The 27,035-nt window shown below is 37.2% G+C and overlaps 1 protein-coding gene across 6 annotated transcripts in view; it reads left to right on the forward strand.

Moving 5' to 3' along the window:
- The window catches only part of Cntnap4 (contactin associated protein family member 4), a 243,533-nt gene that overhangs the window by 170,220 nt on the left and 46,278 nt on the right, over positions 1 to 27,035 (forward strand). For all 6 annotated transcript variants that reach the window (XM_027933142.2, XM_027933144.2, XM_027933147.2 and 3 more), the window contains 3 exons: positions 8,700 to 8,897; positions 12,916 to 13,072; positions 14,730 to 14,857. In XM_027933142.2, coding sequence (XP_027788943.2) covers positions 8,700 to 8,897; positions 12,916 to 13,072; positions 14,730 to 14,857 — 483 coding nt within the window. The remainder of the gene's footprint in view (positions 1 to 8,699; positions 8,898 to 12,915; positions 13,073 to 14,729; positions 14,858 to 27,035) is intronic.

Raw genomic sequence — 27,035 nt, forward strand, 5'->3', positions numbered from 1 at the left:
CCACTCTACGCAATACATGTATTAGAGGTCTTAGCCAGTGCAATAAAGCAAGAGAAAGAAATAAAACATTTGAGTATTGAAAAGGAAGGCCTATGATTCTCATTATTCAGAAATGACTAGGTTATCTATGAAGCATATTCCAAACAACATACAATAAAGGATTGCAATTCAGGAATATCACTGGATACAAAATTGATATCAAATTAATTTTATTTCTGTCTACCAGCAAATGACCCTTTAGAAAACCATATTTTCAATAGCATCAAAAGTCTCAAAAACATAGTCAAAAATGTAATGAAAAATGTGCAGGGCTTCTATACAGATAAGTACCAAACGCTCTTTAAATCAATTAAAATCCTAAATAAATGGAGGAGTGTAAAATTTTCATTCATTAGAAGACTCAACATTGTACCACATCACTGATATTGATTTAGTACAAACCTAAATTGGAATTCCAGGAGGGTGCTTGTTTGTAGGTTGGTATGATTATTTTGATAATAATGGGCAAGCACCTTCTAAAATTTATAAGCACATACGAAAAGACAAGAAGAACCAGGAGAGTCTTGAAGAACAGATTTGAAGGACAACTCTATCAGATACAGACGTTATGCTGACAGGCTAAGTAAAACAGTGTGTAGATGGCATCAAGATAAATATACTAATGAAACTAGATGCAGAGTCTGTAAACAGATCTACTTGTATGTGGATAATTGATTTTTAGCTAAGGCCATACTGATGTACAGTGAAGGAAAGATGGTCTTTTTTTACCAGTGGGATTGAGTGGAGATTATATATAAATATTTAAAAAAGGGAATATTGATCCCTTCCTTGTTAGGCACACAAAAAAACAAATTCTAGATGAACTGTGTAGTCCAGTACAGTAGCCTCTGGCAACAAGTGCCTATGTAGATTCAAATTTAATTAAAACTAGTTGTAAGATTTCAATACATACACTAAAAAAAATTTAAATTTGATTATTTAAATTAAATTTTAAATAAGATTAAATTGGAGTTCCTGTGTCCTTGGCCACATTTTAGCTGCTCAGTAGGCTTCTGAGGCTGGTGTTGATCCTCATGGTGCAGAACATCTCCATTACTGTATCAGACAGTGCTGTGCTGTGAATTCCGAGTTTGATGGATGGAGCAAAGCAGAAGTAACAGAGTACGGTTGAGTTGAGGCAGGCAGTGTTTCAGAGGGTTTGCGTCTCAACGTCAGGGACTGGGTGTCTGGAGAAAGAACAGTCCAGGTAGAAGCAACAGTAAGGGCTAAGTCCCCAAACAGGTAGTGTTGGCCGATGTGCTCAGAAAACAGCAAGGAACCCAGGGTAACTGAAGGATGGCAGGTAAGTAGGGTGTGGGAAGAGATGGGGCGAGTCAGGTAGGGGCAGTGATGGGAAGAGCCATGGGCTTCCTACAGCCAGGTGTGAGGTCTTTGGTTGGAGCTCTGAAGATGTTGGGGAGTTCCAAGCAATGGTGGCCTGCAATCTGGCTTGCTTTAATAGGACCACACTTGCTCCTGCAGTGGGAAATGCCCATCCAGGAGTAGGGTAGAGAGGAGTTAGGATTCCGCATGTGAAGAACAGGAGTTAGGAGACCTGTTAGGAAGCTATTTCAGACAATGCAAGAATTCAGGCTTGCACTATTGATAGTGTGACTTCTTGCTCTGAGTAGTATTAACGTAGTTAGAGAAGGTTAGAGTAGCTCATTGAATACCTTTGAGATGTGAGAAAACAAAAGGAGACAAAAAAGACACCATGGTTTGTGGTTGGGGCAACCCGTGTCTGAGTTGCCCTTATTTGAGATGTGATCAGAAAAGGTTTGAAAGGAAACACTGAAGCTCAGTTCACATATTAGAACTTGAGATTCCATTGAGATACTGAAGAGGCAGCTGAGCCTGGGACATTGGTTCCTGGATTCTAATATGTGATTCTAAAATCTGCAGGTGGTGGTAAAACCTGGTCTACTGATTTTGGCGGGGTGAGGGGGCATTATTATATAACATATTTCAGAGGTTTTTCATATAGCACAACTAAGTAACTCCCTTAACTCTCACGCTGTTAAGGGAACTGCCCTGTAGACCAAAGCAACCCACAGCAGTTGATGATTCCCATGTGCTGGTGTCCAGTTGAAGCTCCCCAGTCTGCACCACACAGATTCACAGTCAGCACCCCAAGCTCTGACTTAGACCCTAAAATGGGGCAATGGAACCAGTGCCCCAAATAATGATTCTTACGTGTGTGCAGTTTAGTGTTGCCGTTTTAGACTTATGGTTCTCAAACTTTTGTATGCATAGTTATGTGAGAAGACTACAAAGAGAAAAGGAAAGCTTTGCCAATGTAAGGTATTAATTAAAACGTCCAAATTTTTTAAAAAAGTTTCCTGTATGTGTAAGTTGGATTATGAGTGCGAGTTAAAAATATACCACTGTGAACCTGTGACTTCCCTATTCCTGTAACTATATCTTGACATTCGTATACACAGGTAATATAAGGTTTTGATTCTGAAAATTAGTATCTCTAAGTTGATAAATGTCTCTATTCTTCAAAGCTTTAAGAAGTGCACACACATGCACGCACACGCACATGCATGCACACAGTTGATACTTATTATCGCATTAGTAGGTACCACAAAGTTTCCATGGACCCTGAATTAGTAAATATTCAACCATCACTCCTAAAGGGAAATCCAGTAAGATCAGGTTCTTGTGAGCCACTAGTGACAACATTCTCATCAATCAATCGATACTTGACCTTGTTTGTTTGTGTATTTCAGGTTAAAGAGACTTTATCTAATATGCATATATATGTGATTCATTGACATTGAACTCACAGCCGACAACACTGTGGCTCACAGTTGAATAGCACTTACCTAACATGCTTTCTTTACAAGGCACATCACAGCCTCTGTGCTTAGGGGCACAGACCCATAGCAGCTTTAGGGAACTGTTTCAAACAGCAAAATCATTAATCCAAAGCACAAAAATTTGAAAAAATGTGGTGCAAAATAGAATATAAATAGGACATTTGTTGACCAGATAAGAGTGAGAGCTGAAACTGTGACAACATTGGTTTGTTTAGTGTCAGTTGGGAACCTGTGATTGGTGCTCTAAGTTTCACTGCGTTGTACCTGTCGGCAAATAACTGCAAAAGTGTTAGAGTTACAAATAACTTGAGCAAGAAGGCAAATTCACAGATAATGAGAATCTACATTAATGCTTATTGACTTCTATCATGTATCTTTTGTCTATTATGGATAATAATTTAGTCATATGTACACTACTGAATTACTAAATTATATCTGCAAGGTGTTGAGAGCAGAGACACAGATAATCAGGGACAGCTACTGGTCTCTAGAAGCTCTGAAATATTAAAACTGTCAAATAGATGTGACAACCCCCAAACATGAAACTCCCAGAGAGGAGGATATGTCAAAACTCTCCTCATTTATCTGGTTTTGCAAATGAGCAAGACCCAGGACGGGTCAGTGCAGCCAGTTGAAGACATGAGAAGGTCAAGAACTAAAGCCTTGATCCCTTTTCTCACAGAGCTTTTTCTTCTAGAAAGCACCACCTTCTATCCTGTGCCATTGCTTGTATCCAAATCTGGCATAACAATTGTGAAACCGAGACAAAATGCTGAATTGGTAACTTGAAAATGTGTAACTTATAAAAAAAGAAATCTAGTTAGTTTAGGATTAGTGTCACACAAATGATTCCGCATGGATTAAAATAACTCTGCAAGCATTACAAACTAAACAATATAAACAAACAAACAAAAAATCTCCGTTTTGAATGGGCAATTTCCTAAACCAAGTTAAAGACTGAAATTTCCTCGTAAATAGAGTATTCTAAGTATGATTTGGAAATAATTAGTCAGGATGAGATGAATCTCAGTGGTTGTCCCTATTGAGATGTAGGGGACTGTTTTCTTCTACACTAAACTCATTGCTTTTTCTATAATGAAATATTTTTATGTTCAAGAAGTTTCTCATTATTAAACATTGCATTGTAAGGAGCATTGTTTCAGTGGGGAGAAATTGATGAGAGCCGGAGTGGCAGCTTTCAAACTTCTGTGTAGATGGAAATTCTATGCATCACACTCACCACTTCCTACAGCACCATTACCACAAGATTCCTGGGTTTAGTTTCCCTGACTCAGTAACTTTCTGGGCTGAGGCCTGAGTCTCTGCATTATTAACAAACACCCCATGTAATTTTAGCATGAGACACATATGCTGTGTTGTATAAAAATAGCGTCATTATTTTTACTTTGGACATTTTGTTATTAGAGGCTTCTTACTGTCTAAGGAGGTTAATAACAAAATGACATTATTCAGTCCCAGCCTTGTGTATATCAAGGTTTGCTCCAGAACGCTAGGGGTTCTCACTCCTGTTTCCTTCAACAAAGCATTTTCCACCTGCTCTTCTGACCTTTATCACATCTATCACCCTCAGCTATTAAGCACCAAGCACCACAGCTTTGCAACTGTGTTGCTTAAATAGCATGTTTTTTTGGTGGTTGTTGTTATCACACTAAAAAATAGCGGTCCGCCTAAGGTAAATCAAGTTCTTAATTACTCAGTAGCTTTATTTACAATGCATATTATTAGAAATATCTTTAGGGAGAGACAACTGGTAAAGCCAAATTACCATCCAGTTTTTTAAACTTCATAGATTTTTCTGCCTCTTTCAGCAATCTCTTCTCATGCATTTCCCTGTGTATCTTTGCCCTCCAACTCTTGTTGCATTTTGTAAAGGATCATTTTTGAGAAAGTGAAATCATGACTCTCATGCAAATGTAAAAGCAAATGTTAAAAAAAACATATTTTAAAGATTTTGTTTAATACATTATTAATGAAAAATTGGTAAGCTGTTAAAACCAGTTCAAGGGAGAATTCAAAGAACAGAAGCATCCACACGTCAGGAATATTGAAAGAAACGTGCTCCTGAGAACAGAGGAAACCCTGGCTTCCTGGGTAGGAGGGAAGGACGTTAGTAGACCTCCATCAGGTGCAAGTGGCAGGCTCTTGGCAAGAATCACTAATGATGTGTTGAAGGAGACTGATACCCATCCTGGAGATCAGGAACAGGTCCTTGGTCCCAGGTGTTGAAGATTAAACACCCAAGAAACTCGCCAAGGCAAGTGTAGAAAGCCAGTTTTACTTGAAGAAAAGTGGCAGAAGCAGCAGACTTCTCCAAAGAGAAGGGGGCCCAGAGCCAGCTGTCTGTGGGAGTGGGTGTGTCTTGGTCTTTTAAAAACCAACCCCAGGACCCCACCCCAACCCCACACATATCTTGTCTTTTTCATGTCCATGCCTAAGGGTAGGAGCATGGAGGGTAATCATTAGCAACTTCTTGGGCTGGAAAGTGGGATCCCCAGGTTAGCTGTTAGCAACCCATTGCCTTGTCTTTAATATCCAGCCTTCATCCTCTGGACCCCCATTATTCATTACCTACACAGACTGCCCCCTGCCTTAGTTTGTTGAGATTGCTTTTTGGCAAAGAAAGCATGCAGGGAGTCAATACGGCGGGCTCATTCTACAGAATTATTCTCTTAACCTCCTGTTCCCACCATCCTCATCTCTCTGTCCCCTTACAAGACAATGCTTTTCTGTCTAAGAAAAAGCCAAACAAAATAAGGAAGTGAACACAAGTTTTAAAAGATTCCCAACAACTCAGGTTAAAGGCTGATGAACTATAAATATGTCTTAGAAGTTAAAGAGAGCAAATTTCTCTAGAGGGGTTTCAAGGTGTGTCTCCTGCAGAGGCGCTTGCCCACTTTCCAAGAGTAATAAAACCTGAGAATTTGTCCCTCTGTCTTCAGAGATTTGTCCTGCTTAAGCTCCACTGGGCTCCTTCTACTGGTTTGGTGCCAGGATGCAGAGGGGGCAGCTGGAATGTATTGCTTTACCCTGGGAGAAAATGGCCTGTGGGGAATCCACGCTGCTAAGATTCACTGTTAGTGAATATTCTCTGATCCAAAGTCCCCTGTGTGTGATAGGATAGGCAGGTAGGTAGATAGAGAGATAGATAGATACAGTTGGATATAATCTGTAATGGAATCATTTATTAATTTGCAAGTAGAGTATCATCTTAGACCCTTGACAGTTTCAAACTTAACATGATTTTGTAATCCTATCAGTTATCTATAATTTATAGAGTTATAAAACAGCTCCAAGGCAGTGAAAATTTCACAGTTCCCATAGATCAGAATCCATAACCAGGGAGATTGTGTTCTCTCGACACTGAGTTGTTTTAGATTATTCCCTTGTTTATACCCTCATTTCTCCAATATATGTCTTCTGCATGTTGTGCCAAGGTCCTGTGCTACATACAGGGGACACCATGGTGAGCAGCTCAGAAACTATTGTCAATCTCACATGGGAGAGACAATCAAAATACCACTAAAAAGCACATGACAGGTCGTGATGACCTCTGTGACTTTTTCAGTTATTATTTCCAAACGGGAGTTTGTAGAAAACTCAGCTAACACAGCCTTGTCTGGAGGAACAGGGAAGAGGCTCTAGGTAGGGATTTTCTGACTTTCCCCTGTTAATCTAGCACAGGGGCTTTGAAGCCTCACTGTGGGGCACTCATCTCCATGGCTCAAAATCAACTATGCTGATTTCATGGCATCAGAAAAGTTCTGGAAATCTAGATGGTATATGTCATCTGTTTAATTTTACACTTTGTAGTATTTTTAATTAGGTAATAAAATTGCATACAGAAACTTTCATAATGTTGAAATATTTTAGGATTTCCAAAGAAAACATATTTGATCCTGCCCTTTCTCCGTTGCCAGGCACCATGGCTATGAATCTCTTAAACACTGTAAAAAAACCCGCTAGAATCTCATGTTAATTGTGATCCAGTAGATGCTAAACTGGATACAAGTCCCTCTCAGTGTGATCCCAAAGGCACAGAGACAAAAGCTTCAAGCAGGTTTGTTGTCTTGCTCTTTTGGCAGCTGCTCAGCCAGAGTTAAGCTTCCCAATGCACACCACAGATTGACCACAAGGAAAGGCACATAATTCTGTTGAACAATACAGGCAGAGCCCAGTAGAGGCCAGACTGACAGATTTGCCTTGGCTAATAATAACTTTCAACTTCCAACAGCCATGGTTGAGTTGGCTAAAATTAGAGAATTTCCAAAATACTCTATTGTCTAGTTTTGCCAATTGATTTACCAGATTTGGAAGTGGAGGCTTAGGTTTCACTTGACTTCCCAAAGGGCACAGATTCATGCCAGGTCACCAGTCACATCTCCTGATGGCCTCTGCATTGTACTGCTGGCTGCCCATAATCAGTTTTATTAGCTTATAGATCATGTTCTCTTTGAGAAAAGCACCCCACTGATAAAGCTGTAGGGTGAGCTGAGATGCAAGGGGGAAATGGAAGTCTCAGCTATTGTTTTGTGGATCCACACATGGAAGGCAATAAGGCTGCCAGATTCCTTCCCCCGTCTCATTTAACCAACCTCTCTATGTTGATGACTATGCGAGAGGTGGGAGTGAGATTTTTCAAAGTCTACCACCTTATCTTGTTTGCACTGTTGATTCCTGTGAATGAATTACCTAAAAAAAAAAAAAAAAAAAAAAAAGTGAGAGGGGGGAGATTACCATTACCGTTTTCCTCCAGTTTTGAATTTTCCTGTGACACAGAGGAGTTAAATGACTTCACAGCACATCTGCAAGAGCTGTGTCAGTTTCCAGTGTGTTCTTACTACTTAGTAAATCAGAAGCCTTTTGACGAATCCGTTCTTGTGCCTACAAAAATCACAGTGAATGCAGAATGAAAAGAGAAAGTTGAAGGATAGGTACAACACGCCCATCTTCTGTTACAGACATTGTGGGATTTATATTAATTTAAGTAATTTTAGTAATCAGTATGATGGAAATGTTTGCCGACATTCAGGTAGCAATTGTGAGCACTCTCCTAGATACTTTTTTTGGTGTGTATTAGTTGAGATATTGATAGTATATCAAATGGTTTCAGTTCAAAAGAGTAACTTCCTATTGCATTGCCAAACTATCATATGATACTAAAATGAACAATGGAAAATTTGATTTAACAAGAAAAAGATGTATATGCTCAGAATTAAATCATGACTAAAAAGAGAAATATAAAAACTTACTTTGTTTTTCTTTGCTGGAAACATGTATAATTTTTAAGAGTAAAAAAGTATTTGCCTATATTATGTGATATAAATTATTTCACTATTTTTTTAACATGCACCCCTATTTTTACATTGTAACATCACTGAATTCTGAGTGTGTCACCAGTCCATAATGTTTTGCAGTTAAAGTAGGGAGCATGTTTTTCTTTCTTGGAGGAAAATGAAATAATCATGCATCTTTAAAAGAGAATATCAGATTTGATGAAATGAAATACATCAAAAGCATCTAGCAATCATAATTTTCTAATATTTTTCATCATAAATATTGTCTGGCTAAATCATATGAATAAGTAAAATAAAGGCATTGCAAATGTATGGTGATAGTATGCATTTCAGGGAAAGGAGTCACTTTACTTTAATTTAAAAATTTTGAAAATCCATTTATATTGATTCTACCTCGCAGGGAGATTTGATGACTAGAAAAATTTGACTCAGATAAAAGGTGATTTTGATTTTCTTTATTTATTTTAACTTTTGCAGACTAGTGATGGTCTCCTCTCTTTCTTCCCCCATTTCTGCATACAAGAAACTGCATGGACCATCATACAGCACAACGGCTCTGACTTAACAAGAGTCAGAAATACCGACCCAGAGAACCCACACACTGGGGTTTTTGAGTATGTGGCCAGCATGGAGCAACTCCAGGCCACCATTAACCGCGCGGAGCACTGCGAACAGGAGCTTGCTTACTACTGCAAGAAGTCACGGCTCGTGAATCAGGAAGGTGCGTAAACCAAGGCGTCTGCCATGCGCCCCTGTGCATACCGTCCTTACTCAACCAGATCCTGAGGATTTTAATTCTACCCAGGTGTTGAGGGTCCACGTACTTAGCAATCATGTCACAGCCTGGAAGTCACACAGATGCTGTTGCCTGGAGAAAAGAGCAAGGTCAATTTACATTGAGCTTCGTTCAAAGCCTTGATTGCTTTCCAACTCTCCTCCTGGCCTTAATTGGATCATGTATAGACCAGGTTTCCTTCTAACACTCCACAAATGCACAGCGTTTATCCTCATAAAGGGAAGAGGCACATCAGGCTTATTTTATCATAGAAAAGAGTGAGTACAAGTAGGACGCAGTTGCCCGAAAGTGACTCTTCTCCTGGGCTCCTTTTTCATGACTTGTTGACAGGTAGCCTCTGGGTGCAATTGAAAACTAGAAAAGAGTGCTAGAAACCCTTGATTTGGGAGCATAGATAGGAATCAGAAAGCCTACTTAACCCTTTGTTTCATTCTATCCAGAACCAGTCCTAGGAATTCTGTTTGGGTTTTATATTTTCTCTCTTTGGAATATCTCCTGATGTCAGAATAGCAGGTCCCCCACTTCTGCCTTGGGGTGGGCCCTGGTGACCTCATTCTTTGTGTGTGAGTACTTCCCCCCACCTCTCAGCTTGCCATCTCTCCACATTTTCCAACCACCCAGTGTACACCCAGTGTACCCAGTCTACACTATTAGCCTTCAGGAAGGAAATTCACCCTCAGGAAACTCTGTGTCTAGCACAACATTTCTCTTCCAGAAACTCTGCTGTGTTGTTGCTTGTCTGTCTGGTAATGACTTTTGCCTGGATCCGAGGTCTGTGTGTTCTGCCTGTGCGACCCTCATGCTACTCCTCAGCGCACTGTTTTATAGCAGGGATATCAATCCGGTTTCTCTTAAGAAATGAGAGAGGATGCTAATATCTGCACAATGAAACTCCCTTGGTCCATATTCTCCTAAGAGGGTTGCAGTTACAGACAGAACAATCAGAAGTTAAAACATGCGTTTCATGTGATTATCTTCTGTCATTTGGATCATCTACAAAAATGTTAAGCTGTTGGTCTGACATTTGAACCTTTTATTTCCAGTTAAGCTTCTCTCCTATTTGCTCTCCATCCATTTACTAAAAGATGATTTTCTTGGCTGTACCCCAGGTCCCTCTGGACCCCTAGTCCCTTTTTCAGAATGTCTTCATCCAACTTTTATCCCTCCAATACCAATTTGTGGTCCCAACTCAAATCTTATCTCTCTGCTGAAAATTCAGTCCCACCTGTAAATGAGGATCAGACAATTGTAGTGCAAAAAAATGGTAAGATTTACAGAGGAAAGAGAGCTTAATTCAGGTACCAGCTGTCTCATTTCCTAGATAGAGAACTTAGATGAATCTCTGATTCATCAAATAAATGAATGGATCAGAAACGACTCTCTGCCTTCTCTTCTCTGAATTGGGGCTGGTCACTCAAAGCTCCTGTGGCTATGGTGCTGATGATAAACACAGAGTGTGTGACAGGAGTCCTCTCGCTGTAGGCTGTCAGGGCATTGAGGTCACCGTTGACAGACCCATGTTAGTGTGTAGCTCCTTGTTCATTGTGCTGAATGGTCATCTGATTTCACTTAGCACAGTGCTCCATGCACGTCCTTGTTACACATGGCAGGACTTCCCTCTTTTCTAAAGCAGAATGATACTTCATTACGTGTGTATCACGTTATCTGTATTATCTCTCAATGGGCACTTATGGTGTTTCCATGTCTTGGCAGTTGTGAATAATGTTGCAATAGACATGTGAATCTCCTTGAGATAGTGGAGGACATAAAAGCCACACATAGAAAGACAAATACTGCATGATGTCATGTATATGTGGAATCTAAAAGGGTGGAATTCACAGAAACAGAGTAACAGGGTGGCTATGGGGACTGGAGGTGGGAGAGTGAGAAGATGTTGGTCAGAGTGCAAACTTACGGTTATAGATGACCCTGGAATTGTGTAGAATGGATTGAGGTTGAGAGACTGAAAAGGGAGAGAACAACTCAGATTCTAGGTTCCCAACAAGAAAGGCAAGGATGAAACCCAGGAAGCAGTGTTATGTTTACAGCCTCAGATCTCAGTGAATCAGTAGTTTCAAGGTCCAATGAGGCCACACTGGGTATGAATATAAAAATGTATTCTTAGCAGTGAGAATCCGTGTGGCTCAGCACACTAACAGGATGTCCCAGGGAGCACTCGGGTCATTTAGGATTTTAACCGTGGGAGGGAGAATGTTCCTCCTTGATCATCAACACTTATAATTTTAATTTTTAATTTCTCAAGATTTAAAAGATTCATTTTCTTTTTATTTATTTTTTTGCTACCAGGGATTGAATCCAGGGGCACTTAACGACTGAGGCACATTCCCAGCCCTTTTTTTATTTTTCATTCTGAGACAGGGTGTTGCTAAGTTGCTTAGGGCCTCATTAAGTTGTTGAGGCTGACTTTGAACTTTTGATCCTCCTGCCTCAGCCTTCTAAACCACGGGGATTATAATTATGCATCACTGTACCTAGCTATAAACTTCATTCTTATCCTGATTTAAATTATTTAGTTCTCTTTAAGAAGGCTTGAGTGGAACCAAAGGTAATTGGTACCTTTAAGACATTTATTAATTTCTATTTTATAGGGAAAATTGTAAATTTAGGTGGGAAAATATGATTTAGCACTTAGGAATAATTATTTACTTTCTATCAAAGAACACAGTGTTTTAAGCAACATGTTAAAATATATCTAGTAAATGTTTCAAATAGGCTTAACCTTTGACTGATGTTCAAATCATGCAAGTTTTTCTGGATAGTAATAACTTTGTGCATAACATAAGCTTTTTTTTTTTTTTTTTTTTTGGCTTGGGTTTTTAATCTGGTGGAACCAGCATGTGTAGTAACCTTGTGGGGCAGGTCATCAGCATCAGCAGAGGGGCCACCTAGTGGTAAGTTAAAATGAGCACTGGCATTTGTTAGTAAGAAAAGAATTAGTGAAAGTCTTGGATTCTCATTGGGATGGATGGTGATGACTTAAAGCTCTGAAAGTCAACAGAAAAATGATCACCTGCCTCTGAGGAGCTGACAAATCAGATGTTGCTTACATTTTCCTCATGCCCCGATTCTCAAATGACTATGATTTTTCCTCTGAACTTCTTTTCCTTCCCCCAAGATGGACTGCCTGCATGCCTCACTTCCCTGTCTACAAATCCCTGCTTAAATGTTCTGTCTATTCTTTGCTTGAGCTCCTTGGCATCATGTTTAGTCCTAACTCAGAAGGAGCTGGTAGCTGAACATTTATCGTAGAAAGAGATGCGTTTGGCTAAGGGAAACTTTGGGTTTTTTTAGTGTAATATTTGCTTCAGGCCTGGAGATCTTTCTTTGTTATTTTTGTAGTCTCCAAATAAATAGCCAAGTCATTAAATGGAAGAGAAAATATGGACTTTCAAACAAATCTTAAATCATGGAGAGGGAGTGCCATACCATGCCTAATATTTAATAAACAGCTAGTCTGTTTTTAGCCAATAAATGGATTGAGATAAATCAGTGCCTTTACATAACATCCCATAGTGTTTAATGGGCATTTCATGATTCCAAATCAAATTTGCTTTGTTACATTAATTACTGCAGTTCATAATTTGATGTGAAATTGCTTCAAAATTATTTTTAAAGAAATTGCATAGGTGAACTTCTCACAGTATTTTTTCATCTTCTTTTTTTTGCTATCATAGTTAAATTAAATATGAACCACTCATTTCTTTTCTACCCAAAGGAAAAAGAAATCTATCAATCATTTAAAGCTAATAATAATTTTTTAATAAATCTTCCTTAAGGAAATGCTGTCCATGATAGTGTTTAAAACATCTTTATATCACATCAATCATTCTCTTTCTCCTTTTGTTCTTTTGAACAATTTAGGAAGAAAGAGAATTAAGCTGGGATGGAAGCAGATGTCATGGTTCTCACATTTGTCTTGCAGATGGAACCCCTCTGAGCTGGTGGGTTGGAAGAACTAATGAAACTCAAACTTACTGGGGAGGCTCTTCACCTGATCCTCAAAAGTGTGCCTGTGGCTTGGAAGGGAGCTGCACCGACGCCCACTATTACTGCAATTGTGATGCTGACCGCAGCGAATGGTGATTTTCATGATTCCTGTACTTAAGATAAAATGAATTTTGTTAAATTAATCACTCAAAGTATGTAGAGCCAGAAAGACACTGAACAAGTTAGTGCAACGACTAAATTAGTTAAAGGTTTGTTTAAATGAAAATGTGGTACAATCAATCTAATCCTGAAAGTTCAAAGCTTTTAAACTTATTTTTGCAATGGACTGTTACGTGAGTCAAGTTATCATTCTCTTTAAAACTATGTGTAATTAGACATTCCATTATTTTCAAAATATATTTTCAGCCAATTACCAAAGCATGTTTCCTATGAACTTTAAACATATAAAGGAAGAGTATCTCACAATTATCTTAACACCTGGTTCTTGAATGAAGTGTAAATCAAACATCCACAATTTATTGTGAAAAGATTGTGATTTAACTACCTGTCTAAACAATCACAAATTCCAGAATAACAAATCCAGAATTTTTATATCATCTGCAATATCCAAGATATTATAAACGAATGTTCCAAGGAAGAATAAACTTTGATCTGAAGTCAAGAAATTAAAAGAAGGTATTATAAACAAACTTTGGGACATGATGTTAAAATTTGCAGACAATACTTTAAAGTAACTGTTATAAACATGTTTGAAGACTTCAAGGTTAAAAATAATCCCAGTGATTGAAGAGGGAATTTTAATAAATGAGATTTAAATAAATGAGAAATATATTAAAGAACAAAATGTAAATTTTAAAATAGCAAAGTACAGCATCTGAAATGAAAAATTCTAACAAAACTTATGTAGACTAAAGACAAATAACATTGGACAAACATTCAGATCTTCAGTAAGAAATAAAGAGCACTGGAAATTAAAGATACGTTGGTGAATATAAAACCTGATGTTTAAATTCTTAATTACAAAACTAAAATTCACTGTTTAATTGTTCTATAAAGTTTATAACATGGATTTAAAATATACTGCAGCAATAACAGAAAGAATAAGAGTGTGTGTGTGTGTGTGTGTGTGTTTGTGTGTATGCATACTTGCATGCATGCTCTTGGGAGTGGCAGGGTGTGAAATAAATTATCCCCTAGCAAGCTTCTGACATTTTATATTGTTATACAGTATAAAATGTGAGTAGACTGTGATAAATTAAGGATGCATTTTCTAATTCATAAAGCAAACATTAAAATACAATAGTTTTAGCTAAAAATTAAAGAGTGAAAATAAAATTTGAATACAAAAAATACAGAGTAGATCAAGATGAGGCAACCAAGGGGGAACAGAAGTATAAGAAATCATGAGAAAAATCAAAACAACAACAACAAAACAATAATGAAATGCTAGACCTAAAGCACACTCTGGGTCTTTGTGCTAAAAGTTAATGAATTAACCATTTTAGTCAGAAAGTAGAAATGGCCCAGTGAATTAAAAAAAAAATAATTACATTGTAATTTTAACATATGCTATATTTTATGTTCTGTATTTTAATATGTGCAAGAGACATTAGAACATTACCATGTTTTTTATGTGCCCAGATATGCAGTTGTATTTATTCTTTTGTAAATGTGCAGTTTCAGCTCAGAGCATCTTGGCTTTAAAATGCAATGAGGATTATTGTTTATCTTAGAATTACATTAATTAGAGTAATTTTAAGGGTTTTATGGGTGCAACTGTGTTTTCAGGACCAATGACACAGGATTCCTTTCATATAAAGAACATCTGCCCGTAACTAAGATTGTCATCACAGACACAGGCCGGCCGCATTCCGAAGCCGCTTATCAACTGGGACCTCTGCTCTGCCAGGGAGACAGTAAGTGGTCACAGTGTGTTGTGAGCATAGTCGAGGGAAGTGTCATGTGTCTGACATATAATATTGCTCAGAAATGATTTCATATGTTCCATCATGAAAACTCTCGAATAAGGTCAGAAATGTTCTTTGAGTCAAGTCAACCAATCAATGAAGTGCAAAGTGATGGGAACTCTGGCAGGTTTCTGAGAGAAAGTAACCATTGGGATTGTCAATTTGGTTCCTAAATGCCTTCCAGAATTATTGCTGCATCACTGTCCTCAGAGGAAAGCCTCGATGCTATACGACCTTGTGAAGAATTCATGTGGGTTTCCTTCTGGTAAGCACAGGGTGAACATCAGAACATCAATAGGCTCAAATATTAGTTTGATCCAACATATTTCAGCTTTTAATTTCTATTTTTTTTTCAATGTGTGTGTGTGTGTTGACTTTAAATCCATGGTAGCTTCTATTTTGTATGTTCAGTGTAGTAATGTCCTAAACCAAAAATTTTAAATTCAAAATTCAAACACAGTTTGTAGTTCACCCACGCATGTGCACGCATACACGTTTTCAGCAGGGAATGAAACGAGCATATGTATCCATTCATAATGAAATGCTCTGAAATCAGTTCACTTAGAGGAGGATGCATTCATTAAGTATGCTTCTAGTGTTTCCAGAACTTAAAACGGAAATAGAAGAAATATTTGTTTACTTTGAAAGCATACCCTAAAATAAAATTTTATTCTATGAGCTCAACAGAAGAGAGATCTGACAACTCAGTAGATATAGGGAGATACATAGCAGAAGTTGCTTAGTTAAAAAGCAAAGATGATTCTGGACTATAAAAATTATATATTCATTGTATAAAACCGCCTGCCATTATCCTCACCACCTCTGATGTGTATCATCTCTAATTCCTGTCCTGCCACAGTCCCACAGTCACATGAAGATGACATAAGATATTTCATGGAGAGAAAAATTATGTGCAAGTGATGGGCTTGTAAACTTAGTATGCACCCAGGGGATCTGTAACCATTTTTCATGGCTGTAGGAAGTTGTTCTTTACATCATGTGCACCTTTTATTCTGTGTTCTGATCTTAACACTGCAGCAACCCAGCCTGGCTTCCTCTCTCTTCCCTATTTCATTTGTCACAATCCCTGGGAATCAGTCTTCTTTTGACTGAGGTCACTAGCACTTTTATCCCTTCGAGGATTTTACCCCCAAAATTCCTGCTGTTAAACTTAAACACGTAACATCCTTTCCTTGGGCAGTGTTTCTCCACCCAAGGCAATCATACCTCTGGGTGAAGCTCAGCAATGTCTGGAGTCATTCTAGGTTGTCTCATTTGTTGGGGGTGGGCTGCTATTGGCATTTTAGCGGGAGAGGCCAGGAAAGCTGCTAGACATCCTACCATGCTTGATACAGCCCTCATAAAAAGAATGATGTGGTCTGAACTGTCAATCATACTGCAGTTGAGAAACTGGAGCATTGAGCTGTTCTGATGATGGGGATAGGAAGGAGGGTGACAACATTAGTGATAAGAATTTACAGTTTCAAGTATTTAGAGGCCTGTCAGTTAGTCTCTCACTAGTAGAACTGATAATGAGCAACTGGCCTCCTACATTTATTTTTTTGGTTTGAGGCTCATTTTCCCATGATGATGAGACATATATATATATATATATATAATTTTTTTACAAGAGGGGCTTTTAATAATTTTCTCAGCCAGAAAAGCAAATACCCCTTTTATCTATGTGGGATATCTGCGCCTCTTGAGGCACAATGCCCTGGGCACACTATTTTTCGTTCCAGATGTGGGACTTACAGGTTCCTGTAGTAGGCCTTACAAGCAGGTGTGCGGACATTACCCTGAAGGTGATATCAGAACTGGATATTGAATAATTTAAACCTGAAAACTAGTTTAATTCACACGATTTAATTGAATGCATGAAGATACAAACCTTGAAGACCAATAAAGTAAACTTTGATGTTACCAAGGAGAAATGCTAGAGGCTTGAACTAGCACAGGCTGGCAGGGAGCCAAAAGAAGGTGGTCAACTAGCTAGGCAAATCCAGTATGATATAGACGGAAAGTTGGGAATTGAAGGTTTGAGGATGACTTCCTGCTTCCGATGTGAATAAACCATTACTGTCATTCACTGAGACAAGAGATTTTAAAGTTTTCTTTAAATATAAAGTTGGAGAGGTAAGAATAAAAGAAAATACTTCTCTCATTTTGCCTACAAACTAGAAATGATGGAAATTTTATGTCTACTCGTATTTTTCTAGGGAAGGGTTTGGGGGAGAAAAGACAGATAAATAAAAAAATGAGTCTGAGACCTACTTGCACCAGATATGAGCTTACCTCTAATTGACTGATGCCAGTTTTCCCCAAATTCTTTTTATTTTGCTTTTAACATGGGTGGGTCCAAAATTCTGTGTGACTACTGCTGTTTTTGTTGATGTTAGAAATCATAGATAAAAATTGTGAGGTACTTTTCTCAAAAGTAGGACAGATAGGAATGATAAGGCCTTTTAAAGTTTGTGGCTGTAGATAGCAAAACTTAGTAAATATCATCCTTAATTCATTAATGAATATAAAGATAATTCTTTTCAGTAGATATATGAAATGTAACAGAATTCACCATTCTATGTATGATAAAAACCAAGAAAACTAAGAACTAAAGAGAAAACCCTCACTGCTGTGTAGGGCATCCATGAAAATCTACTGTCTGATGTCAGACTGAATGATCAGAGACTGAAATGCCTTTCCCTAAGATCAGGATCAAGATGAGAAAGTCTGTTTTCACCACTCCATTGGTGATCAAGAAATAAATCAAGAAAGAAAAACCAAAACCTATAGACCAAAAAGGAAAAAAGAAAATACCTCTGATTCTAGATTACACGATTTTCCAAGTAGAAAAATCCCAAAGAATTTATTAATTTAAAAATAAGTTTAGCAAAGTCCCAGGATTTAAGGTCAATATGCACAAACAATATTTCTATGTGCTAATAATAAAAAATTTAAATGAAATTTTAAAAGGAACTTTTATAGTAGTGTCAACAGTATGAAAAAAAAATTTGTTATAAGAAATTGGCCTGCTTTTTCTAAAATGTATTTGGAAAAGCAAAGGGACTAAGATAGCTAAAGTATTTTGAAAATGGAAAACAAAGGTTGAGACTTATCACTGCTTGATTTTAAGACTTTTTATATCACTACAATATTCAAAATAATGTCGTATTGACATCAAGATGGACAAAGAGATTCATGGCATAGAATGGAGAGCCCAGAATAGACCTATACAGCACAGTCTGTGTGTTTTCTGACAGAGCTACTAAGGCAGTTCTTTTCAAGATGCAGTACTGGAACAATCAGAATTCACTTTTGAAAAAGAATACAGAGAAGAAAGAGGAAAAGAATCTCAATTCGTACTTCAAAGTATACCCGAAAAATCAACTCAAGCTTCACCATAGACTTAAATACAAAACCACAAACTATAAAAGTTCTATAAGCAAACATAGGAGAAAATCTGAGTGACCTTGAGTTAGGCATTGAGTTTTTAGATACACCACTAAAAGCACAATCCATAAAATCAAATAAAAAAAAAAAAAAAAAAAACATGGGTTTCACAGAAATCCGAAGCTTCTACTTTTAAAATGATACTGTCAAGAAAATGGGGAAAAAAAACATAGACTGGGAAAAAATATTTGCAAGATGCTTACCTTATAAAGGATGGTATCTGGAACATAATAAGAACACTACAGTGCAATAACAAAAAAAATCAAATTAACAAATGGGCAAGAGATTTCATTATACTATTCATAACAGAGGAAATATGTGGATTTCAAATAAGCACATGCAAAAATCCAGAACATCATTGGTCATTAGTAGACTGCAAAATTATACCACATTGAAATATCAATATATAATTTTAAGGATGGCTAAAAGTAAAGTAATAATAATAAAAAAACTGATTATGAACACCAAGTTCTAGTGAAGATACAGAGTCACTGGAACCCTCCTACATGGGGGCTGTGACTGTAACAGGGTACCCCTTCTTTGAAAACGGTCAGGCAGTTTCTTCTACTGTTTAACACATATAACATACCGTGACTCAGAAATCCCATTCTTAGAATTTTATCCAAGAGAAATGAAAAGCCTATGTGCAAAGGCTTATATTGGCTTTATTCAGAGTCTCCCTAAGCTAGAAGCCACCCATATGTGCATAAGCTAGTGATGGGTGTACACTCCATTTTTATTTGGTGTGTGCCCGATACACTGTGGAATTGTACTCAACCACAGAAAGCAATGGTTGCTTGGTGCACGTGGCCATAAGGGGGACTCTCAATTGCATATGGTAGGTGAGAGGACCTGGACTCAGAGCACCCTTTTGAGATCCCATATCTAAGATATTGTGGAAAAGTCAAAACGAAAAGGGAACACAAAAAGGTCCCTTTTGCAATGGCTTCCAAGTGAGAATAACTTTACCAGAAGGCACAAGGGAACTTTCATCAGGTGAAGGAAGGAAATGTTTTATATCTTGAGTGTGGTAGTGGTTTCGTAGCTTTCTACATTTGTCAGGATTCCTAGAGCTCTATACCAAAAGGTTCAGTTTTTCTTCTGTACAAAAAGACTTTAAAAAAAAGCCCAACCCCCAAACCAAGTAGTAGTATGAATAGTTATGGTTGGTTAATTTTAAAAACTGGGTCATTAAAAAGTCACCAGGAGTAAACTCCTAAATCCGTAAATGATTTAACATTGTGGTCACTCTCTAATTCTCCAGGACTCTTCTAGAATCCTGCTGAAGGTGTTTCTAACTTGTATTAACTTTAAACACAAAAGAGTCAAAGAAGCAAGGGAAAACTGAGTTTCCCAGGTGGCAGAAGGTGATGAGAAGCAGGGCTCCAGGTGCTTTTGTGTCTACTGGGTCTCCCAGGAATGGTGGGGGCATCTTTATTTTTGAGGTAACATCAAAAGTCTTCTGAATAAACAGTCCTTCCCAGCATGCATTGGAACACCTGGAGAGCTTGTTATAACACTGGTTTCTGCAGCATGTCCCCAGAGCTTCTGGTTCAGGAGGTGGGGCGGGAGCATTTCTAACAAGCTTCCTGATGCCACCGTTGCTTTATGCTGCCCTAGGCCAGTGTGGCCCATAGGCTGGTACCCACCTGGCAGTTCTGTGTGACCAATGATGAGGTTTGTACAGAAATTCAGAGTACATTTTTGGAATGATTTATGTCAGCCAGACAGAGTAATTTATGTCTGTTGATGCAGTAGTAGTAAAAAATGGTCTAGGGATGGTGTTTTTTATGCTTTTGTTTTTCTCGTTCCATTTTTCTAGCAATTTATTTTTATCTTCTTTTTACCCAAGCATTGCTTCATGATGGATTAGGAAGATGCACGTTCTCTACATATGGTTTGAGGATCTCAGCCATAGGTCAGTGGTTGGTTTGGGTCTGAAGGGGACCAAGTGGGCTGAGGCAGGGTCCAGGGTGTTCCAGTCTTAACTATCATATCCCAGAACTATGCCCCCGATGCTAAGGAGAAAGGGTAGAAGTGCAGAATTGACACACAGGATTAAATTTGGTTTTTGACTTGCAGCAGGAAGTCAGGGCACTTCTAGAATCTTGTACAGGGACCTTCTGTTCTTGCTGCAGACAGAGAATTCCTGATGGTATCTAGCTCCAATTCCTTTTCACTCATTCTCCTTTCTCAGCAAAGTCTCCCCAATTCTTTTACTGACCCCTTTCACACTGCCATTACAACCTTTCCTCAGCGAAGCTTTCTAAAGATCTCTAGAGGAGATAGTTCTTCATTTTTTTTAAAAAAAATGTTGAACATATTATAAGGATATATTTCTCTTACTGGTTTTTAATTATTTTTGAGTCCCTCAAGAACGGTGTCCGTTGCTGATTTGTTTTTGTGTTCCTGATGTCTTGTCCATTACCTGCTACATGAAAGGTAATCAATAAATAGCAGTTTACAAAAGAATGAGAATGATCCATCATATACAACTACAGGAACCAATAGCTCATAAGTTATCAGTAAGAATCAGGAATAAGTTGTCAATGGCATAAGTAATTAAATGATAAGCAGACATACAGTTTAGTGAAAGGAGTTTAGCTATATTGGAAGACTGATGTTGATTTAAAAAAAAAAAACATAGTACGAAGAACATCTAGTTCTATCTGAACCATTACTCTTAAATATGTATGGCTATGACAATAAAAGTACTTTCAAATGGAAACATAATTTTACTTGATATTAAAGTTCACTCTTTCAACAACATAGTTCCTTTATTAAATGGGAATACTTTTTACATTTTGAAGAAAATATTATTTTATGGTCCATTTTACTCTGTTTTCTTCATTTGGAAAAAAAAAAACCCTCATTACTAGCCAGTTTTTGCTAGTTACAATACTATTTGTATAGTGATTCACTTTTAAATGTTAACCCTTCATCATATTATTAGAGCCTCTCTACACTTGAAATTTTTTTTGAATTTGATTTATTTCTTCTTGGACTTCATTGTCAGGTGGTTGATGTTTCCTCTCCTGGAATGGCTCATGAGTGATCTATTTTTTGAATTTGCAGGGGCTTAAGATTCTATAACAAACTCAGCTGGTTCACCTCTGCATGGTTTTTGATTTTTGGTAACAGCTTTGTTGAGATATAATCCACATGCCCTACATTTTACCAAACTTTTAACATGTACAATTTATTCCTGTTTTAGTATATTTAATAATTTCAGCATGTTACCCAGAGTTGAGTAACCACCCCCATAATCAGTTCCCAGAATAGATGAGGTGGGGTACAAGGCATATACAGTATGTATTTTGAAGTTGCTGCAAACACGTTCTAAACTTCTCCTCTTAGTGTGTTAATCTAAACAGTCAGTTTTATAAGTTCATTGACTTTGAATTTTTAACCCATGTTACTAGAAGTATTTCTTCTCAGTTAATTCATTTTGTCAGTTTTGTGGTTAATCAAAGCACCTCTAAAACTTAAAAAGTTAGGAAAAATTGTTCCAAGTGTCTTGTTCTAAGAAATGCTTGTGTCATTGAAATTAGTTTCTTCATTTTGTCTGCATCGACTAGTACAGCTGTCTGAGAAATCACAGCTGCCCAGAATGCATTAAATAATCAAAGGTGCATGTAGGCAATAAATAACTTTGCAGAAGTTAGGTGCTCAGGCTGGAAAAAGATATTGACCAGTGATTTGGCTAATTTCTCTTCCATTTGACAGACTCTCTTCCATTTGGCAGAGAATATATAAGCCATTTTAAAAAGTAAGGATCAATTCCATTTTAGCAGATAATAAGATAATATAACCTTGTTAACTCCACTATGCCTGGTAATCCACCTTTAGGAATTTCTTTTTATTTTAATTTTTATGTTTTGTGTTACTGGTTTTCCTATCTCTAATTTTCCTGAAGTTTCTTTACCTTGGAAACTCCTCCTCATTCTATTTTTACTTCTTTGTCCTCCTCTGTTTTCCTTCTTTTTTCTGTTTGTTCAACAAAGATTTGAGTGGGTATCTTGAGATATATGTTCTATAACCAAACTGGAGTTCTTCTAAGCTGTCTGACGGTTATCATACAGTGATGAAGAAAGTCTTATAATCTTATCAACAGATATTTATTAATCTCCTGCATTGTGTTATGCCCCCCAACACACACACACACACACACACATACACACACACGCAGAGAGAGAGGGAGGGAGGGAGGGAGGGAGGGAGAGAGAGAGAGAGCGAGCACAATGGACAAAATGGACAAAAAATATCTGTAGTATTGATGCTTGCATTCTCTTGGAGAAAGACAATAAACAACTAAGTAAAATATATGGTATAGTATTGATAATAGGTATGACAAAAATAAAATCTATGCACAAGGGAGCAATTTTAAATGGGATGACCATTAAAGGCTCACTAAGAAGGTGACATTCAAATAAAGAGAAGGAAATAAGGGAGCTAGAGAAACGTATGTCTTTGAAAGAGTACTCTACTCAAGACAGAAGGAGAGGCCAGAGGAACCACGCAGAGAAGGGAATGTAGCAGATATGTGTGGAGCAGCCCAAGGCCCTAGTGTTTGGAAGTTAGTGAGCAAGGGGAGGGTGGTCGAAATCAGAGAGTAACCCAGAGATCAGATCATGGAGGATTTTGGAAAGTCTTTATTTTTCTCTACAACTAGCTTGGAAAGCATTAGGAGAGTATGAATGGAGGAATGGCCTGAGCCAACTTATGTTTTAGTGAGATTGAGCAGGGTACCATCACAACAAGGAGAGAGCATGGAGGAGACTTTATTACTAACCCAGCTGAGAGATCATGGTGATTGAATAATGGCCACAATGGTGTATTGTGATATGGGCATGGTTTAAAAGGAGGACAAATAAAATTTGCTGATGGACTGGTGTAGGTAGCAAAAAAAAAAAAGTCAAGAATGATACCCAGGTGTTTGGTCTAATAATCAATCAGAGGGATAGAACTGACAGTGATTGAAGTGGGGAAGATTGCTTCCGGGTTAAAGGAGTGGCCATGGCACATGACTCAGTTTTGGGACATGTAGAGGCTGAAACGCCATTAGACATTCAAACAGAGCAGTTGTCAGTCTGGGAGTTCCAGCCTTCAAGTGTTTATGCATTATGTTCTTCTGTATTTAAAAGAATGAGACAGACCAGGTGGGGTTTTTGTGGATGGAGACGTGAAATGAATGACAGGGCCTTGGAACATTGCAACTGTGATAGATTGAAGACGTGAGGAGGAAAACAGAAAGAAGACTGAGAACCATAACATCAACAAGTAAGGCAGAAAAGGGTGGGTCATTGTGGCCTCCAAATGAAGAAATGTTTCAAGGAGGCAAGAATAATCAACTACAGTAAATGTTGCTGATGGCTTAACATGACTACTGAGGTAACTGAATTGAGCAATGTGGAGGTCATTCATGACTTTGATGATGGATAAAAGCCTGGAATAGGTTCAAGAAATGAGAAAAGAGAAAAAAAATGGAGAAATTTAATGGTACATACAAAGAAAAGTAGGATCCCAAGATTGGGTTTCTAAGAAGGAAGAATTATAGCATGTTTGTGTCAATGGGAGAGGCCCAGTGGAGAAATTCTCGGGAGTAGAAGCTGTTGATCTATTGTAACTGGAGTGAGTACAGAGTGTAGAGAAGATGCAGGAAGGAAAGTGGGGGTCAGGGTGGCAGTTCACAGCACGTCTCTTCTTCTTTCTCAACTCTTAGAGAAGATCACTAGATAAATTCAAGGAAGAGAAATGGGATGTGGTGTGATTAGGAAGAGAGCATGTGACATCATTCTCCAAGAGCATGGGCCATTGAAACTAGAGGGAAATAAAGTGTGGTCACAGAGTTGTCTTCAGAGCTCATATTGGGCCTTGTTATAGCCAACATATATTTACACCTGGTGTGCTTTAAAAGATGGATGTATTTTTAGCCAATCATATGTAACGATTGTAATTAAGCCCTATACGCAGGAATCATTAGGCAATACATACATTATGAATAATTTACTAGTTTTTATTCCTGATGATTATTGTCTGATGAAATACTTCATCAAATTAATTAGTAGATGAAATATAATCTAGGCATGGAAAAAAATCAGTGTGCCATTTTGCAATGTGGCCAGTGTATATATGTGGCTACTTAAAAAATGGTGATCTCCACACTTGGTAGCATAAAGTATATACAAGTAGAAAACCAAATATTAAGAGCTCTTCCATTTAAAGTCAATTGGAGTGTTAAAAAGACAATAATCTGAATACCAAGTTACTTTTGATTTTAACCATGTAAATCAAAGAGTCATACTTAGTGACTCTTTGTGTATGATCATTAAAAAGCTCTGATTAATTTGTCACTTATCTATTTTGTTCAATCCAAAGTAACTCTATTTGTTGTTTGAATACCTAAATTTGGTTACAACTGATCTATCAATACTTATACTCTTCTCAAATGGGTAGCTAGACTCGAGTTTTATTGGATGTCATGTATATTAACAAAGGGAATCCATCTTAGGTAGACACAATTTATCTTGTATTTATAATATGATCTCCCTTGTATATTAAAATACCACTATTAGTTGAAAATAAGTTGTTTCAAATAAAATAGGGATGTGACACTTGGATGGTTCTCATCTGTTTTCTAACACAGCTCCTACCCTTTCCAACCTCACTATGACCTTCATAGGAACAACTGATGGATAAGGCAATAACCTATTGAAATAAACTTCACTCATCTCATTCACTATTTATATAACCTTCTACACCTAGACCAAAAGTAATTGGATGCTTTCTCCAAAATTCTATCCTTCTAGTTCCTTCTAAAACAAAAGTGAAAGTGTGTATTTTCGAATAATTTAAGTATATACATATGCCTTTGCAGTGGCTATTAATATCCTAACAATTTTACACAAAACTAACCTATAAGAATAGTGATAAGATGCCACATTTTTTAAAATTCATTCATCTATTAAAGGGAATCTAGGTTGGTTCCACAGTTTAGTTATTGTGAATTGTGCTGCTATAAACATTGATGTGGCTGTGTCCCTGTAGTATGCTGTTTTTAAGTCCTTTGGGTATAGACTGAAGAGAAGGTCAGCTGGGTCAAATGGTGGTTCCATTCCCAATTTTCCAAGAAATCTCCACACTGCTTTCCATATTGGCTGCACCAATTTGCAGTCCCACCAGCAGTGTATGAGTGTACCTTTTCCCCCACATCCTCGCAAACATTTATTGTTTTTTGTATGCATAATAGCTGCCATTCTGACTGGAGTGAAATGAAATCTTAGAGTGGTTTTGATTTGCATTTCTTTAATTGCTAGTGATGATTCATAGTGGGATAGGGAGAGGGAGGAATAGACGAACTCTAGATAGGGCAGAGAGGTTGGAGGGGAAGGGAGAAGGCATGGGGTAATTAATGATGGTGGAATATGATGATCATTATTATCCAAAGTACAGGTATGAAGACACAAATTGATGTGAATATACTATGTATACAACCAGAGATATGAAAAATTGTGCTCTATATATGTAACAAGAATTGTAATGCATTCTGCTGTCATATATAAATAAAAAATTTACATAAAAAAGAATAGTGATAAGAAATATCTTCTTCAGAGATGGTTTGTTAAGTTTTTTTATTACAAATACAACTTCTTAGGGAAGGGGGTCTCTTACCCTATAAAACGTCTACCAACAACTCTGTTCTCTATTATACTATCTGCAACTCACAAGCTGTAATCATCTTCAGCCAGATTTCATTTTGCTCATGTGGATTTCAGTTGATGTTCATAAATTGGTTGAAAATGATAATAGAAGTGCTAAAAAGGGGGACCCATGAATTATGAAACCAATACATAGGTTTCTGTGTTCCCATAATGCCACATGTAATTAATCTTAGAATTTTATTTCTGTGAAGAAATCTATATTTTCCAGCTTACTTTTTAAGGATTCATAAATATTTTCATTGTTTTTTTCTTTGTGCATATTAATTATACAGAATAGCAGGTTTTGTTGTAGTGTATTTATATTGCATAAAAATGTAATTGATCGATTTTACTCCCCAAAACTTTCCCCACCCTCCTTGATCCATAAATATTTAGAAGATGATTTTGACAGCTAAAATATTCCTCACATCAGCATTTCAATATTTTAATATATATATTTTTAACTTTTAAGAAAGGGCTTTAGTCATTACCTTCCCTCAATTGTCTCATCTCCCCAGCTCTAGTAAACCACTAATTTATAAATCTGCTCTTTTTAAAAGCCTAGTCTGTGAAGAAGATAAACAAAAGTTGAGCTAAGTTATTTTTTTAAAGTACATATAATTTTGAAAATATTTTTATTTGTTCTAATTAGTTACACATGACAGTAGAATGCATTTTGACACAGCATACATCAGTGGAATCTAACTTATTTCTTCTGGCTGTGCATGATGTAGAGTTGCACAGGTTGTGTAATCATATGTGCACATAGGGTAATAATTTTAACATATTAGTAAATTAATTTTACATAGGGGATCAGCATATTTTTTATGTAAATAATTTGTGGATTCTCTTTTCATTTATACCTATATACACACGTATTATGGAAAGATAAAAGATGGTATTTAAATTCCCAAAGGAATTTAAAATCTCTAGTACTTTATATTGAATTCAATTGGAAATAAATATTTTTAATTTGT

Source organism: Marmota flaviventris, chromosome 18 (genome assembly GCF_047511675.1).
Source record: "Marmota flaviventris isolate mMarFla1 chromosome 18, mMarFla1.hap1, whole genome shotgun sequence".
Classification (NCBI taxonomy): Eukaryota; Metazoa; Chordata; class Mammalia; order Rodentia; family Sciuridae; genus Marmota; species Marmota flaviventris.